This window comes from Manis javanica, chromosome 13 (assembly GCF_040802235.1).
Source record: "Manis javanica isolate MJ-LG chromosome 13, MJ_LKY, whole genome shotgun sequence".
Taxonomy (NCBI): domain Eukaryota; kingdom Metazoa; phylum Chordata; class Mammalia; order Pholidota; family Manidae; genus Manis; species Manis javanica.
The window spans coordinates 15689858-15708428 of NC_133168.1; the positions used below are offsets into that span (position 1 = coordinate 15689858).

The following is an 18571-nucleotide window of genomic DNA, read 5'->3' on the forward strand; positions in this document are numbered from 1 at the left end:
AGGACCAAGTGAAACTGAACTCATCAATATTCCTGAAAGAGACTTCAAAATAAAAATCATAAACCTGCTCATGGATGTATGGAAAATATTCAAGAACTCAGGGAGGAAATCAGAAGACACAAACCTCAAAGAATTCAGTATCTGAAATGAAACATACAATGAAAGGATTTTAAAGATTAAATGAAGTAGAGGAGATGGTAAATGAAACAGAAACTAGAGAACAGGAATAAAAACAAGCTGAGGCACAGAGGATAAAAGGATCTCTAGGAATCAAAGAATATTGAGAGAACTTTGGGACCAAACCAAATGGAACAAAAGTCACATTACTGGGGTAACAGAAGAAGAAGAGAAAGAAAAAGGGACAGAAAGTATCTTTGAGAAGGTAATTGATGATAACTTCCCCAACCTGGGGAAGGAGATAGTCTCTCAGGCCATGGAGGTGCACAGATCTCCCAACACAAGGGACCCAAGGAAGACAACACCAAGACATATAATAATTAAAATGGCAAAGATCAAAGATAAAAACAGACTACTAAAAGCAGCTTAAGAGAAAAAAAATCACACACAAAGGAAAACCCATAAGGCTATCATCAGACTTCCCAACAGAAACTTCACAGGCCAGAAGGGAGTGGCACAATGTATTTAATGCACTGAAGCAGCAGGGCATTAAATCAAAAATACTCTACCCCCCAAGATTATGACTTAAATTTGATAGCTGGATTAAACAATTTCCAGATAAGCAAAAGCTGAGAGAATTTACCTCCCACAAACCATCTCTATGGTGTATTTTAGAGGGACTACTATAACTGGAAGTGTTTCGAAGGCTAAATAGCTATCACCAGAAGAAATAAGACCACAGTATAGAAAGGAGAACAATTAATTACAAAGCAAATGCAAAATCAAATCAACCACCCCCAAAGTCAGTCAAGGGATAGACAAAGAGTACAGAATATGATACCTAAAACATAAAGAATGGAGGAGGAAGAAAAAGGAGGGGAAAAAAAGAACCTTTAGATTGTGTTTGTAATAGCATACTAAGTGAGTTACACTAGCATGTTACATCGTAAGGAAGTTGGTTACCCTTGAACCTTTGATAACCACAAATCTAAAGCCTGCAATGGCAGTAAGTACATACCTATTGATAATCACCCTAAATGTAAATGGTCTGAATGCATCACTGAAAAGACATACAGTCACTGAATGGATAAAAAAAAAAGACCCATCTACATGCTGCCTACAAGAGACTCTGTTCAACCCCAAAGACATACACAGACTAAAAGTGAAGGGATGGAAAAAAGATATTTCATGCAACTAATAGGGAAAAAAAAGCAAGAGCTGCAGTACTTGTATCAGACTAAATAGACTTCAAAACAAAGAAAGTAACAAGAGACAAAAAGAACATTACATAATGACAAAGGAGTCAGCCCAACAAGAGAATATAACCATTATAAATGTCTATGCACCAAACACAGGAGCAACTACATATGTGAAACAAATACTAACAGAATTAAAGGGGGAAATAGAATGCAATTCATTCATTTTAGGAGACTTCAACATACTACTCACTACAAAGGACAGATCAACCAGACAGAAAATAAGTAAGTAGACAGAGGCACTGAACAACACATTAGAACAGATGGACCTAACAGACATCTACAGTACACCCCACCCAAAAGCAACTGGGTACACATTCTTCTCAAGTTCACATGGAACATTTTCAAGAATAGATCATATTCTAGGCCACAAAAAGAGCCTGAGTAAATTCATAAAGATTGAAAATGTACCAACCACCTTCTCAGACCACAAATGTATGAAATGAGAACAAATTATTCAAACAAAACAAAAAAGCCCACAAACACATGGAGGCTTAACAACATGCTCCCAAATAATCAATGGATCAATGACCAAATAAAAACACAGATCAAGTAGAAGAGAAGGGAATACTTACAAACTCATTCTATGACTAGCATCACTCTAACAGCAAAACCAGACAAAGATACCACAAAAAAAGAAAATTATAGACTAATACACTGATGAACATAGATGCAAAAATACTCAACAAAATATTAGCAAACCAAATTCAAAAATACATTAAAAAAGATCATCCATCTTGATCAAGTGTGATTTATTCCAGGGATGCAAGGATGGTACAATATTTGAAAATCCATCAACAGGATACACCACACATAAACAAAAAGAAGGACAAAGACCACATGATCATCTCCATAGATGCTGAAAAAGCATTCGATAAAATTCAACATCCATTCATGATAAAAACTCTAAAGAAAATGGGTATAGAGGGCAAGTACCTCAAGATAATAAAGGCCATATAAGACAAATCCAACATCATACTTAAAAGAGAGAAGCTGAAAGCTTTTCCTTTAAAATGGGAAACAAGACAAGGATGCCCACTCTCCCCATTTTTATTCAACATAGTTCTGGAGGTCTTAGCCACGGCAATCAGACAACACAAAGACATAAAAGGCATCCAGATTGGTAAGGAAGAAGTTAAATTGTCACTGTTTGCAGTGTACATAAAAAACCCTAAAGAATCCACCCCAAAACTACTAGAACTAATAACTGAATTCATCAAAGTTGCAGGATACAAAATTAATATACAGAAATCTGTTGCATTCCTATATACTAAAGATGAACTAGTAGAAAGAGAAGTCAGGAAAATGATTCCATTCACAATTGCATCAAAAAGAACAAAATACCTAGGAACAAACCTAATGAAGGAAGTGAAAGACCTTTACCCTGAAAACTACAAGACACTCATGAAAGAAATTAAAGAAGATACCAATAAATGGAAATACATTCAGTGCTCATGGATAGGAAGAATTAATATTGTCAAAGTGGCCATCCTGCCTAAAGCAGTCTACAGATTCAATGCTATCCCTATCAAAATACCAATGGCATTCTTCAATGAACTGAAACAAATAGTTGTAAAAAATTCATATGGAACCACAAAAGACCCCAAATAGCCAAAGCAACCCAGAGAAGGATGAATTATGCTCCCCAACTTCAAGCTCTACTACAAAGCCACAGTAATTAAGACAATTTGGTATTGGCACAAGAATAGACCCACAGACCAATGGAACAGAATAGAGAGCCCTGATATAAACCTAAACACATATGGACAATAAATATATACTAAAGAAGCCATGGATATACATGGGAAAATGACAGCCTCTTCAACAACTGGTGCTGGCAAAAATGGACAGCTACATGTAAGAGAATGAAACTGAATTATTGTCTAACTCCATACACAAAAGTAAACTTGCAATGGATCAAAGACCTGAATGAAGGTCATGAAACCATAAAACTTTTAGAAGAAAACATAGATATATAAATCTCTTGAATATAAACATGAGCAACTTTTTCCTGAACACATCTCCTCAGGCAAGGGAAACAAAAGCAAAATGAGCAAATGGGACTACATCAAACTAAAAAGCTTCTGTACAGCAAAGGACACCATCAGTAGAACAAAAAGGCATCCTACAATATGGGAGAATATATTCATAAATGACAGGTCTGATAAAGGCTTGACATCCAAAATATATAAAGAGCTCACGCACCTCAACAAACAAAAAACAAATAATCCAATTAAAAAATTCAGATGGCCAACAGACACATGAAAAGATGCTCCACATCACTAGTTATCAGAGAAATGCAAATTAAAACCACAATGAGATATCACCTCACACCTGTAAGGATGGCTACCATCCAAAAGACAAACAACAACAAATGTTGGCGAGGTTGTGTAGAAAGGGGAACACTCCTACACTGCTGGTGGGAATGTAAATTAGTTCAACCATTGTGGAAAGCAGTATGGAGGTTCCTCAATATGCTCAAAATAGACTTACTATTTGACCCAGGAATTCTACTTCTAGGAATTTACCCTAAGAATGCAGGAGCCCAGTTTCAGAAAGACATATGCACCCCTATGTTTTTTTTTTTGAGAGGGCATCTCTCATATTTATTGATCAAATGGTTGTTAACAGCAATAAAATTCTGTATAGGGGACTCAATGCACAATCATTAATCAACCCCAAGCCTAATTCTCAACAGTCTCCAATCTTCTGAAGCATAACAAACAAGTTCTTACATGGTGAACAAATTCTTACACAGTGAATAAGTTCTTACGTGGTGAACATATGCACCCCTATGTTTATCGCAGCACTATTTACAATAGCCAAGAAATGGAAGCAACCTAAGTGTCCATCATTAGATGAATGGATAAAGAAGATGTGGTACAAATACACAGTGAAATACTATTCAGCCATGAGAAGAATACAAATCCTACCATTTGCAATAACATAGATGGAGCTAGAGGGAATTCTCAGTGAAATAAGCCAGGCGGATAAAAACAAGTACCAAAGGATTTCCCTCATTTGTGGAGTAAAACAACGAAGCAAAACTGAAGGAACAAAACAGCAGCAGACTCACAGACTACAAAGGGACTAGCAGTTACCAAAGGGGAGGGATGGGGGAGAGAGAAAGGTATTCAGGGGTATTATGATTGGTACACATGGTGTGTGTGGCAGTCACAGGGAAGACCGTGTAACACAGAGAGGACAAGTAGTGACTCTGTGGCATCTTATTACACTGATGGACAATGACTTCAATGGGGTATGGGGGGAGTTGATAATATGGGCGAATGTAGTAACCACAATGTTTTTCATGTGAAACCTTCATAAGAGTGTATATCAATGATACCTTAATAAAAATTAAAAATAAAGTAAAAAAATGTACAACAAAGGAAATGTATTACAACTCTGTGTCTTGCAAGGCAAGTACTAAGCAAAAGAATTAAGCACACTGAGAAAAACAATAACCTCCTCTTAACAACTACTAAGATTTAGAACAACATATATATGTAAAAACAGCATGTAAATAAAGCTAGAAACAACAAAATAAGCTCAATTTTTAGTTTCCATAAGAGCAGAGAGTTAAGACTATGTAATCATTAGTCTTCTTCATTGCTCTGTATCTAAAGCCTTTAGAACCTGGCACATAGTAGATGTTCAATAGTTTTGTTCGGTTAAAGAATGGCATACATAATCACTCTCTCTACTTATTTCCCTTATTTAATGTGAACATTTTGGTGGATCACTTGGTAACCTCAAAGAGGAACTAGTTAATCCAATACAGCATTTACGTAAATGTGAATTTTGAACAAATATATCCAGTAAGATTGTGCCAGTTATGTGTTGCAGTATGTAAGTTTTCAGGCCTAAAAAAGAAACAAAAATCCTACCCATTCTCCATATTTTGTAGACTTGCACTGTCTCAACCTAGGTTCTACCTGGACTGTTCAGAGAATACAAAGTTTTTAGTTGGGTTGCCCCAAAGGCAAATCCTAAAACAAGAATTGAGTGCCTGTGGCTTATTTGGAACAGTGACCCTGACAGGTAAATAGGAAGGTGATACAGAAAAGGAAAGATAGCAAATTCAGGGTGCATTCTTAAGCCAACTACTCCAAGAGGACACCACGGGGAAGCTCTAGAATTATTCCAGCAAAGAGGTGAAGAGCCCGGTATTTATACTTCTACACCATAGGTCACTGGGTTAACGACCATCACCTGAGGGACGTTAAGCATGTGGACAAAATGGGTTTTGGCAAAAAAAGGTTAGCACTCAACAAATACGTAATTGCTGACCCTTGGAGGTCAGGCTGGTAGGCAGGGAAATAGTAAAAGAACCTGAGGGGATAGAAGTGGGACACTCACAGTGTCTGCTACACCAGGCAAGTAACGGCAGTTGGTAGGTAAACAAACAGAAGACGCCAGGAGTGAAAAGAAAGAACATGAAAATAAAATATAACTGCAACTTCGTCTTAGCACCAGTCTAAACAGCCTTTAAAGGCACTTCTGTATAGTGGCTACTTCTGTCTGCGCTCAGTAACTATCACTGTTGCTTAATGAAGGAGTGAATAAATATGATTTATGACCGAACCGCCCAGGAAAAGATACAGCAGAACACTAAACACAGTCATAGCAGCACTTGCCCAGAACTCTGAATTTTAATTTATTTTTTAAAGTTCACTTTTTGACAACCTAGTAAGGAGGGGATAGTTTTAATGCAGGGCTTGTTCTTCTGTAAGAGACAGTCATACTGTTTTAGTCATAAAGTTTCAAGAATAAAAATAATAGAGTAAACCTTAACAATTTCCCTTAATATAAACACAATTATATAATCAATTAAAAATCTGAATTAAAATAGTATCTTGTAAGAAGTGCAGTCATTTAACTTCTTGTTCTCTACATATCCTAAACTTTCCACATTCTTTCTCAGGATCTAATGGCATTTAAAGGCTCAATGTGTAATCCAGACTTCACACCTTATTACAGTCCTGCAGCTAAATTTTGTTGCATTCAGAAACCATTTGTATGCCAGTTCAATATGCTTCAGTTGGAGATAAATTATCAATTCTGATGATATCTTTTTGTAAATTAAACTACAGATACAGGAAATAATGTATTGTTTTCCAAGGAGGATCAATCTGAAGTTTATTAAAGTTGATAATGAGTCCTTTAGAAAGAGGTAGAAATTAATTATGAGCAGGAAAGTTAAGGTAAGCAATATCATATGAAATTGAACCCAAAGACGACTCCATTTTTGTTAGTTTAATAAATATCATAGGTCAATTCAATTATGTTGTTGTTTTTCTTTTAATGAAGATGGCTTATATTGATTAATAAACTTTTGAATTGCCTGACTGTATGAATAGGTGGAAAACTTACTCTCATTTAGATTGATCAAGAGCTGCTTACTTTGATTTTAGAATGAATCTTCCCCTTAAGCTGTGAATTTCACCCAGTTTGGACCTGGATAATGATATACTAACTTTAAGTTAACTGCCATTTATCAAGAAAACCAGAATTATTTACTAGAAAAGTTCAAGAAATTTAGAGATTCAAAACACTAACATAAACTGAATGATAATATTTGCTAGTTGTTATCCTCCCAAAATTACCAATTCTACTTCATGCTGTGTAGCATAACAAATTACATTTGATGCTCTCATTACAGTATGACCACATTCCTAAACATCCCTGAGGATTCATTCCTAAAGATTACTTGACCTTATACTCTTTAAATGTTTTACTCTGCTTAAATTTCAACTTTAATTTTCTTCTCCTGAAACCAAAGAATCTCACCCACCACCCCCAAGTTTTAAGCATACTTGGCCTTAAATAAGTAGTAAATCATCAGATAAGAAAGGGAATACTACTAGGAAAATCATAGTCACGCAATCCTAAAGTATAATTATCTCATCAAATGAATGAATTGAAAAGGCCTCATATTTTTCCAGCAAAGGCCTGTATTCAGAAAGCATTCTTCATGCAAATAAGGTTACAATTAATCATTTGTCTTAAGGGACCCTAGTATACACAAAGACAATTTGATCATCTAATAGCTACACAGAAGACTAGACTGCATTGTCTAGTAACTACACCTAGTTAGTAGAATGTAGCTCAATAGAGCAAAGCAGCCTAGAACTAGTAATCTAGCTCCTAGCTTTCAGGCAAATAACCTCTGGCAGTTTTACACTTCTAGGGCCCATTAAAATGAGACCTCTTCCTCTGGTTACCAAGCTAATTGTCTTTTCAAACAGTACTCAGTATTGATAAAACGATTTTTAGGACACTAGTTAGTTCATCACGATTGAACTATTTTTATGCCACCCCTTTCAAGTCTCCTTTTGATAATCTACTCTAACTGTCCCCTGCTTAACTAGCCTCCCTTCCTCCAGTCCTTCACTCAGAGAGACTAGTATATAGCATTGGCTTTTAAGTTCGTATGGTCACTGGTGGTTTCGGCAAGCAGGAATCAAAAGCCTAATCATCCCCTGAGTGAACCAATAAAACTGAGGCACCAAATTTACAAACCCAAAGATTACAGCCGAGATCATGGTGTTCTCACCAAGGTGAATTGTGCCATGGACCCTACTAGAAACAATATTCAACTTTAGTCAAAAGAAATGTATTACAAATCAGAATAGAATCACTAAGATCATCTACCTTTTTTTTAAACAATAGGAAAATATGCCAAGATGAAAATGTTATCAATAATTTTTAGTTCTTCAAAAGGAATTATTAAAATTATTTGTTAAAATACATGCTGTTGCCTCTTTGTGATCTTAAGGGTTCTCAGCTCCCAACTGGCCTGTGAAACAGAAACTAAGGCTGCCTCAGTCACATCTTAGACCTACTGGATCAGAATCTCCAGAAGTCATACTAACTGAACTGTAGGTAACAGCTAACTTTTATTGTCATATCATGTCTTTATGTGTTTTTTTTAATGTAGTATTTCATTCATATTAACATTTTTGAACACCATATAGTTTCTAGGTGCTGTACTATATATTTTCACATACCATTTTGTATACGTAAGATTTAACGATGAATTGACATTTTAATACTTAACACTATGACTCATATCCCTGTTAACAACACAAAATATTTTCATATTGATAGGAATATAGCATAACTCACACAGCAAACTCACTTAGATCAACTGTGACAGCATGGTTAATCAGCAAATATTAAAATGTTATCAGATTATTTCTTAATTAAGCTAAAGTTACCAGCACGGGTTTAATGATCCACACTAAAATTGTATTCTGCACTTCAGGTAGTTATTTTCTACCTGAAATAGTTGTCTTAACTCCACTTCCTGAATGTCTTCCAATACTTCAAATGTTTTTTCAAATATCTGAGCACTGAAATTTCCCAAACTGATCAAATGTGATGGAACACGTGAATACTGAAGATCAAAATAAACACCATTTGGGGATGATTTTCCATTTAGACTATTTCCCTTAACTTCCTGAAGGCCTGTGGGCATAACTGAAAGATACTGTTACTTTTCCTGTACCATGTGTTAAAGTTTGAGTGTGTTACATAATTGAATTGAATAACAATTTTTAGAAGATTAATTAGCATCCCACCAGGAATTTAACAGAACTTTTCATTAATACCTTAATCTTGATAGTACCAATTTCCCTCTCAAAACACTTTGAATTCCCAGGGAAGGCTTCTAAATATGGAGCTTCTATTTACTTAATGGTGCTTTGCTCCACTGAGAGTAGCTCTGTGGGGTGCTGGGGAACTCAAGGAAGATGTGAAATGGGCTGCTTAGGAATGAGAATGCGAAGTAAGTCCTCTCAGCCTTGCAGGTTTCAAGCACTATGTCCCTTACCCTGATTGCAACTGCAGCAGAGTGGAGTGGTTTGTTTGCTGAACTAATGAACAGTAGATGGCATCCATTTTAGTGGAAAGTTTTAATTTGTGATTCCCTGAGGCTGTGTGAAATGAAACACCCTTATTCATTCCGGTAAATGAAGCCAAATTGTTTCTGGAATTTCTTCTAAGATCATCTAAGTACAATGATTTGACATACTATTTTGTGAAATTTAAACCTTTAATGAATGCACTTTTGTAGTGAAGAGCACTATTTCTATGAAGATTATTTTTATTTCTGAAGCATGTTCTTATCTGATTAAGTTTCTCCTTTTAAAAACAGATGCTGAGATGTTTAAGCATCATGATGTTCAAACTTGCCTCAGTTCAGAAATAAAAATCTATTCTAATTTTACATTTATTTTAGTTAAAACATCAGTTATTTGTGAAAATAATCATAAGTGCCACAATAACACCTTATTATTAAATTTCAATAAATAATCCAAACAGATTAGCATTTGGAAACAAGAGGAACTAAAGCTTACCCTTGCAAAATCTAGAAGTAATATTCTAAAAATTAGTAATTTTAAGCTTTTAAGGTTGGAGAGATATTTCAACTGACCAGGAGAGCCTTCTCCACCTGTGGTCAAACCTCACAGTTGCTCCTTGGTGTGAAGGGACAGTCATGGGCATGTATTTCTACCCTCTGAGTAGTTACAGCCTAAGGGGTACAGTGATAACTGGGATGTAACTCACAATGACCCCAGTGTTAAATCCTTCCATCTACAGTCTGAGACACGGAGACATGAAGGCTTACAGGGGGAAACTCCTCAGCAAGCGAAACCCCTCACAAGTAACAATGGAGAATGCAGTTATCACTAAGGTTGTTGAACTTGAAAATCCAGCCCCAATGTCCTCCCTTCCAAAAAGCCACCTTTGTTCGTTCCAGCCACTAAATTCCTCTTCTTAGATAATTTGTAACATTTTGATGAGATGTCCTATTGAGATTATCAATTTGCATAAATTTTTCCTCCTTTTGTTAGAGTAAAAAAATGACCAGGAGAACAAAGCATTTTTTAAACTCTCAAATACTTAAGAAAGCCCATGATAAATAATTGGTATGCCACTTGTATATCAATTTAGCTATTAAATCTTCCTTCAATGATATTACAGGAAATATTTGGCTAACCCATTCCTTATACCTGAAATAAATTAAACAACATTTACTTAGAAATGCAGATACTTAACGTTTTTAGAAAACTATTGAGTGTTTACTACATTTCAGGTGCTGTCCTAAACCTGAGGAAACACTGGTGAACACAAAGCTTATGATCTCTGTCCCAGTGTAACTACACCCAATGGGCAGGAGTACGGAGAGGGTAGGAGGACAAAAAATAAACAAAACAACAAATCAGTAGATATGTCAGACAGGTAAAGGGCTAGAAATAAAAGAAAACTGAGTAACAGAGAGTGAGGAGATAGGGAGCTGAAGTTAACATCACTACCTCTGGGGCAGTAATTGAACTAAGACCTAAGTGATAAAATAAAGACCTCTGGGAAATTTGGGGAATTGCAAATCCAAGCTGGTAACCCCTTATCTATAGATCACTAGTACATTGGAATAGAAATGTAACACATATAAAAACAGGCCTCCTAACATTTGTGAATATAAATGAAAGCCCACATACTTTATGTCTAAATATTTGTCCATTCTAAAGCAAGGTAACAAACTGGTAAAGAAAATATATTCCACCCTTCTACCTTGACAATATTACCTTCACCAGAAAGTGGTGGTATGAGATAAGCTAGCCTTTAGCTCCTGACCTTTCCCTTTCTCCTGTTCTGGACTCAACTCTATACTGCAAGCAACCTTACACACCCACGAGTGGACACCCCTCATATTTAACTTCTTGGAAGCAGTCAACACTGAAACACCTTTTCATCTTGATTTCCACATCATAATTTTGAGTTGTCCACAAATTTGCTTGGCAGTTCCTCAGCCTCCACCCATGCCTGAAACATTTTATTCTTTAAGGCTCTGTTTTAAGTCCTAATCTTTCTTACTTTATATATCTTGCCTAGGTAATCTCATTCATTTCCATGACTTAATTATCACCAACAGGCCAGTTACCTGTTTTCTCTAGTTCCATCTTTCTTCCAAGACAAAGTACCTACTTGATGACTACACTTGAAGTTTCTCAGGTACTTCTAGCTCAACATCTAAAACTGATTTCTTTATTCTTTTCTCCCCCAACCTTGTTCCAGTTCTCTCTGCTTCTGTAAATAGATAGCACCCCTCCTATCCAAGTTGCACAAGTGAGAAATCTAAGAATCAGCCTTTATATTGCCCTTCCCTTTACTTCCTTCCCCCACATTCAGTCCATCACTAATCCCACCAATTCCATTTCCTAAATCTCTCTCAAATCTACCCATTAATCTATAACCTCTATGGCCACTATGTTGCTCAAACCACTATTTTTTCTTACTTTGACTACTGCAACAGCCTCCTTACTCAACGTTTCTCAAACTTCTTCACACTATGGCTCATGTTGAAAATGATAACATTGTAAGATACACTGATATGAAGGATTTGGAGGTAACTATTTAGGGCTTAATTCCAAAAAAATGCTTTTCTAACACTACATAATTTTGAAAAATAAATACAAGATATTAGACACAATGTTAAACATCAAATTTGCATAAATCACATATACCTTTCAAACATTTAACATTTTAATATGCTTTCATTCATAAATATAACTTCTTAATATAAGATTTTATATTTGAAATGACTATCAATTTCTGATCAATACTTTCAGGATGATCTCTTCAAATTCTTGACAGTCATCATCAAAGAGAAACTTTATTTATACAGGAAATCGCAGGCCCACTCCTACCGGGTACATTGTGGACAACTGACATTAAATTGAGGCCCAAGCTTCCATCATTAACTCACAAAATTAAAGAAGTTAAAGGGAATGTCAAGTCAAAATTGAGGCGAACTAACATGGATTCAGCCTCCTCCCTCATTTCTCATGCTTCAAACTGTAGTATTTAGGATTCTTTGATTGCAAGTGAAAAAATACATCTTGAATCAGCTTAAATAAAAGTGGGAATTTGATAGCTCATAAAACCGAATCACAAAACGAGAGAGGTGGATTGGACCTTGGGGATGACTGGATCCAGAGACATGAACACTGCTGGGACTTTATTATCAGGACCTAGTGAAAAGGTGCCACCCAGACCCAAAAAGGAAGTAGTCCTCATGGAAATAGGACAAGAATTGACACTAGACTAGTATCAATATCAGAAGTCCCAATCAATGGAGGCAGAAGTATTGGGGTAGAAGATGCCCAAACTCATGTAGGAAATTCACTTTGAAATGCATCAACAAAAAGTAGATGCATATATGTACGGGTGGATGAATAGACGAACAGATACTTGATAAAGCAAGTACAGTAGAATGTTAATAGCAGAATCTTGGTGGTAAGTATACAGGTGTTCACTGAAAAATTCTTTCACTCTTTTTCTATGTTTGCTATTTTTCATAACAAAATTTGGGGGAGGGTGGAATTAAGCAGAACAGCATCATGGCTGTAGTGATTAGTCCTTGTCAGCAGGATTCTAGTCCTAACTGAAAGTATAGAAAACACATCTTACACCCCAGGGAAAGGGAGAGCTGACAAAAGCTATTCATTCATCCAGAACATAAAACAAGTGTTTCTTGAGTTGCCACTTGGTAGCATCTACCACATTAATATCAAGGTGTTAAAGAGAAACCAGATATGACCTGCAGAATGATAGTACAAGGTTAATAGTTTGGGAATTCAAGTAGAGAAATGACAGGCAAAAATGGTTATCCCATTGACTTAATCGGCTTCAGTTTGGTTATTGCACTAATAAAGCCCTGGTTTTACTTGGACAGCCGAGATGACGGGATCCTTCATAAAGATAGAATATGCCCACGAAGAACTTATTTGTGGTGGGTGATAAACTTTGGAATTTGTTCTTGTAATATTGAAGTTTAAGTATTTTGTTACATCTAAATAGAAATATCACATAGGTACAGAATGCAGGAAAAACTGGAGCATTGTGAGAGATTGGGAGTCACCATTGTAAAAGTATATAGATAGTCAATCAATACCCTAAGATCACCAGAGAGTGTACAGTGAGAAGGGATTTTTCTTTCATTTTTTTATCCATTCACCAAACTATCATTGAGTGTTACTAGAATTACGAATAAAAAATGACAGAATGTTTTCTACAAGTTCATAACTTCTTGATTGCAAAATACAATGACCTACTTGAAATCCCAAATGTGTTTAACTTATCTATAAGGCACTTCTTTGGTTGGCTACTCCTTAATTGGAAAGCTCTCTCCTCCAGTGAGTCAGATCACCATTCCCCTCACCTTCCTCCTTTATGAGTGTTCCTTTTACATCTATCTCTGACATTCCAGGGTTGCATTCTTGGTCCTTAAACCTTCATGTCTAACTCCAATTTTGCCAGGTAGGCTTTAGGCCAAACCAGCTAAGTAAAGTTTAATAGACAGTTTAAAACTATCCATTAACAACAGTACACAGGCGATACTATCTACCTTGGAGATATACTGACCTAGGTTCTACTAGCTTGTTAGGATCGTAATTGTTTTGCTCTGTCTGAGCCTATTTTCTCATATCCTGACAACAGCAACAAAAATATTTGATTTTCAAGTCTATTAATATTCAACTGCAAGTTTAAGACTTTTAAATGTTTCACATTCGATACCGTACTATTAATACAATCCATCTTCAGATGAACACGACAAATGACGCCAAATTATAAATATCTACCTTACCTAATATTAACTTCTGTTCGTGAGCACTCAGCCTACATAGTTTATTCAGGTTACATGTCCTGGCTCGCTCTGTATTATTTTCTTTAGAATCTCTCATAGCGTCAGGGAATGGCTCAAAGTAACAGTGGCAACTGCTTCGTTCCATATAAGACGTTGAGGAAAACACATTTTTTTCAAGTCTCTTAAACAGTTCACCGTAGCTTAGGGCTGAAACTGAAAAGTAAGCTTCGGTCACAAAAACTCAGTCCAACGCTACCCCTCTGACTGCAGGTCTCAGAGAAAAGGCAGCGGGACCACAACAGTTCCCCAAGCTAAATTAAACACAGCTTTTATCTTTCCCGCTGGTTCCAAAAGGACCAACCACATCGATAGTCCGTCATGCGACGCGCCGCTTCCGTTCGCGCATTTTAATTACGTCAGCTCTCGCGCTATCATTAGGTTACTGAAGCCCTTTGACAAAGATCTCGCGAAACTTGTTCTACAGGTCCAAGCTAGACTCTCACTGTCCTGCACCCGACCCCCAGTCTGTTCTTCCTTTTTCTGTCTCAGCCGCAGAACTCTCCCGTCCCCTCCCTTGAGCACCCAGCCCTCTTGTTTCCGATTTCAAGCCGGAACCGGAAGTCCAGTGGGCGGAGCCCGGCGGCGGAAAACGCAGCGGAGCCAGAGCCGGGACTCGGCTGTGGCCGCTGCTCTCGTCCCCGCCACGGATCGCCGTGGCTCCAGGCTGAAGGTCGGTCCGGAGGCGGGTGGGCGCAGGTCTCCCCCGGAGTGTCCGGGCGGCAGCCTCCCTGGGCCTCCCGGGCTCCGCGAGGGATCATGTCTACAGCCTCCGCCGCTTCCTCCTCCTCCTCGTCGTCGGCCGGTGAGATGATCGAAGCCCCCTCTCAAGTCCTCAACTTTGAAGAGATCGACTACAAGGAGATCGAGGTGGAAGAGGTGAGCGAGGCCTGGCACGGAGGCGCGGGCGCCGGCCCGTCCCCGCCTCTGCCTGCCAACGACTCCTAAGGCACCTCCCCCGCCCCTCTGATCCGCGGGGCCCCGCTGCGTGCACCAGGAGTCCCCACACCCCAACAGAGACAGGGTGTAGAAGGGATTCTCCGCGCTCAAGTGCTCCGGGGTAGCCCTCTTTTTAACTCACTTCGGCACTCGAGTTTGGATTTGATACTCCGGTGCCTGGATTTGGGTCTTTTCAAACCAGAGGATGAACTGGTGAGATAGTGTAGTCCGCTAGTTACTTCTCTTATCTGTAAGTAGTAAATTCATTAAAGACCGTGGCCGTTTTGGAGTTTGAATTCGCTAAGACGTGGTGTTCTTAAGAGTCAAGAATTGTATTATGTTCTAGCTCAGTGCCTGGCGCGTAGTGCATGTTCAATAAATTGGTAAATTAATACATTAACATGTCTAATAAAGTGTTTCCCTGAGTACGGTGTGGTTCTCAGATTCGCCAGTTCCATAGAGCAGTAATAATGTTAAATATTCTGTTTTCAATTGTAATAACTTAAGTAGATTTCATCGTTAGTAATATAGACTGGTCTACGATGAAAAGATGTTTCAAGTAACATTCGGAAGAGATAACTAATGACAACCAGAATGTAACTAACACCAGACCAAGAATCGCTGTTAGAAAAACCGAGTCCATTCTTTACTCCACAATAATTTATTTTAGAGCAAGGTAATGTGCCTTTAATACATTGCTACTTTTCAAATTTAGGAGGAGTGGATTGGTTCAAAGGATCTTAGATTTAGAAAAGTAGAAACTGTGTATGTATATTTTAAAGACACACTTAAGAACATGTTAAAACTTGGTTGAAAGTATCTATCAGTTACCATTTATCATTTTTTTAAAATATTAAACACTTTGTATTACATACGCCATGAAGAATCTTGTATGTCCTATATTATAAACTCTCAAAGAGGTATTTCTACTTTAAAAATACAAAATTGCTTTTAGGTAATGGCAAGCTAAAAATGAGATACTTATCATCCAGCAAATAAATTTTTTAGTATGCATGTATTGGAAGAATAATGGATTACTAAATCATATTTTTTGACCGCATAAAGTAACCTAGAAATCATGCCCGACAGCCTCATTTTACAAGGCAGTGTAAGTGGAAAGAAAAAGGTCTTTGGAGTTAGAACGTTCAGTATATCAGCTGTGCTACTTATTAGCTGTATGATTTGGAGCAAGTACCCTAGTACCCTAACTCATCCCTTTAAAGCTTTAGTTTCCTTAAGTATAAAAAAGGGATAATAGTTTCTATTTCATTTTATCTGTATAACATATGCTAATAGGCAATAAATGCAAAACATCCAACACAGTGCCTAACACATATTACTAGGAAACTGAGTTCCAGAGAGTAACAGTGTCCTGCTTTAAGGTCACACGGCTAAAAGAAGGACCTGTATTTTGAAAAGAAGGGGGAAGTGTGTGTGTGCTTGTTTTCTGTTGATGCTATGATAAATTCCTTTTTCAGAAGTAGATAGTTGATCCAGCTTTCATGGCTAACATTCTTTCTTTTTTAAGAATAAAAATTCAGTGAGTCAGTATAAAAGAATTGCAGTTTTTAAATAAGCATTTACGTCTACTCTGTGGCAAACTGCTATGCTTGTAGACTGCAAATTGCTATATAATAATAACTTGTATTTCATGGTCTACCAAATGCTTTCACAAACTTACATCATTTAATTCTTAAAACCATAGTTTTTATACACTGCTTTCTAAAGCATTTTATATTCTTCCCTCTTGGAAGAATGAAAGTTACTAAGGAGACATTTATCATTTTGCTGCTTTTCCCCCAAAGCGTATAATTTCTGATTAGGTTTTTATGTTTCCAAAGACCCTGCTTTCAGTTCAGATAATGTTTCAACAGTTCTTCAGTATATTTAGGATATTCCTAAGGAGTAGATTTTTGTTTTTAGATGAAATTTTCTATATTAAACACTCATTTAATTTTTCTCAGTTTTTAATAGCTGCTTTATTTTCACTTTAAAGATTGAATTTGGATTTATCTGATGTTGAAATCATTACATAATTTCCATCATACTCTTCATGTGCACATTAAAACAGTGTAATACAACACAAAGTGCACCATGGGCACTCAGCACCTACTTCTCATCGTAGATTCTGCTTCTGGGTTAAAATCATGAATAAGAGAACAGAGAAAGATGACCAGAAATGGAGTATTTTACATTGCTTTCAATATTTTACATGGTACAAGCATATTGCCTATAAATAAAACCATATTCTATATTTCTCAAATAACAATGTAATTGAATCAGCATTATATAGATTCAGTTAGAAACTATTTTAAGAAAAACACTCCAGCCACAGGCCAAATGTGCAATCATTTAGAAGATGCACATTCTTAAGGCATTAGCTGATTTTAATCCTTACAATCCTAATATTTGTGACTTAGTAATATCAGTGTGGCACTTCTTGAATTCAGTTCTGTTACCAAATTATGTGAGGTCTCAGACCTAGAAACCTACATAGGTTGGGTTTTGGGGGGAGGTTTTTTGTTTTTTGTTTTTTTAGTTTTTACCAACCAGGATGTGAATGTAGAGAATGATAAACAGTGAGGTACGTACACTGGGGACTAGGTTTTAAGAAGTGGTAAGGCAGTGTGGTGTGGTGAAAAGTGTACTGGGCTGGGTACTTAGAAAATTTAGATGCCTTGCTGATTCTGTTATATTTCTTAACTTTGAGCAAGTCATCTCATTTTTCTGAGCCTTTGATTTCTCGTGTAAAATGAGGGATGGAACAAGATCATTTAAGATCCTTTCCTGTTCTAAAATGAAAACATATGTTTCCAGTATTTCTACTCTGTTTCCACAGTAACTTTTAGAAACAGTAATCATGATCTCTCATGGAATGTAGTTGGCAACCAACTAATCCTAGACAGGATAAAAGATAGTCCCATTTTACAGGTATTAATTAGTCATAGGGTTTGATTTTCCAGAAACCTCATGTCCAAGGAAGTGGTAGAGCTGGGGATTGACTTTGAGGTTTTTTATTCACTAGTCAGGTGCTCTTTCCACTGGATTTACAGCGTTGCTTTAGTTGTTTCTGAAGTACTATTCTGAATGGAAAAACAGAATACTTTTTTCCTTTATAGTTGGTCCTGGTCATTTAATGAGCACTCTCCTCCATGCACAATACTGTCAAGGTACTTTAGCAGATGGATAGGAGACTCTTAGGATTCTGTCCTTAAAAATTTTGACCTGTTATGAGACTAGAATAACAGAACAATTAATAAAAATATTTTCAGAACCACAGATTTAAAACTATGAATATAATGTAAATTGAGCACTTAAGCTATAATTTGAAAGTAGAATTAATTGCAGAAGATTCCACTGAGTAAGTGGAAAAGAGTTTGGAACTAGATTTTCTATAAAGTGGGCATCATAGGTTCTGAAAGGCACCAAGATGAATTGTCTTTGCAGTGGTTCCTCTGCCTGAAGTGCTCTCCCAGCTGCCCCTTAGAACTTCATTGGTTGGCTCTTTCTCACCTTTCAAGCCCTGCCTCAGATTTTCCTTCTTAAAGAA

General features: G+C 36.9%; 1 protein-coding gene across 2 annotated transcripts in view; it reads left to right on the plus strand.

Moving 5' to 3' along the window:
* Window positions 1-14500: 14500 nt before the first annotated feature.
* The window catches only part of MAP3K7 (mitogen-activated protein kinase kinase kinase 7), an 80701-nt gene continuing 76630 nt past the window's right edge, over window positions 14501-18571 (plus strand). For both annotated transcript variants that reach the window (XM_017663693.3, XM_017663694.3), the window contains exon 1: window positions 14501-14961. In XM_017663693.3, the coding sequence (XP_017519182.1) occupies window positions 14842-14961 (120 nt within the window). In that variant the 5' untranslated portion in view covers window positions 14501-14841. The remainder of the gene's footprint in view (window positions 14962-18571) is intronic.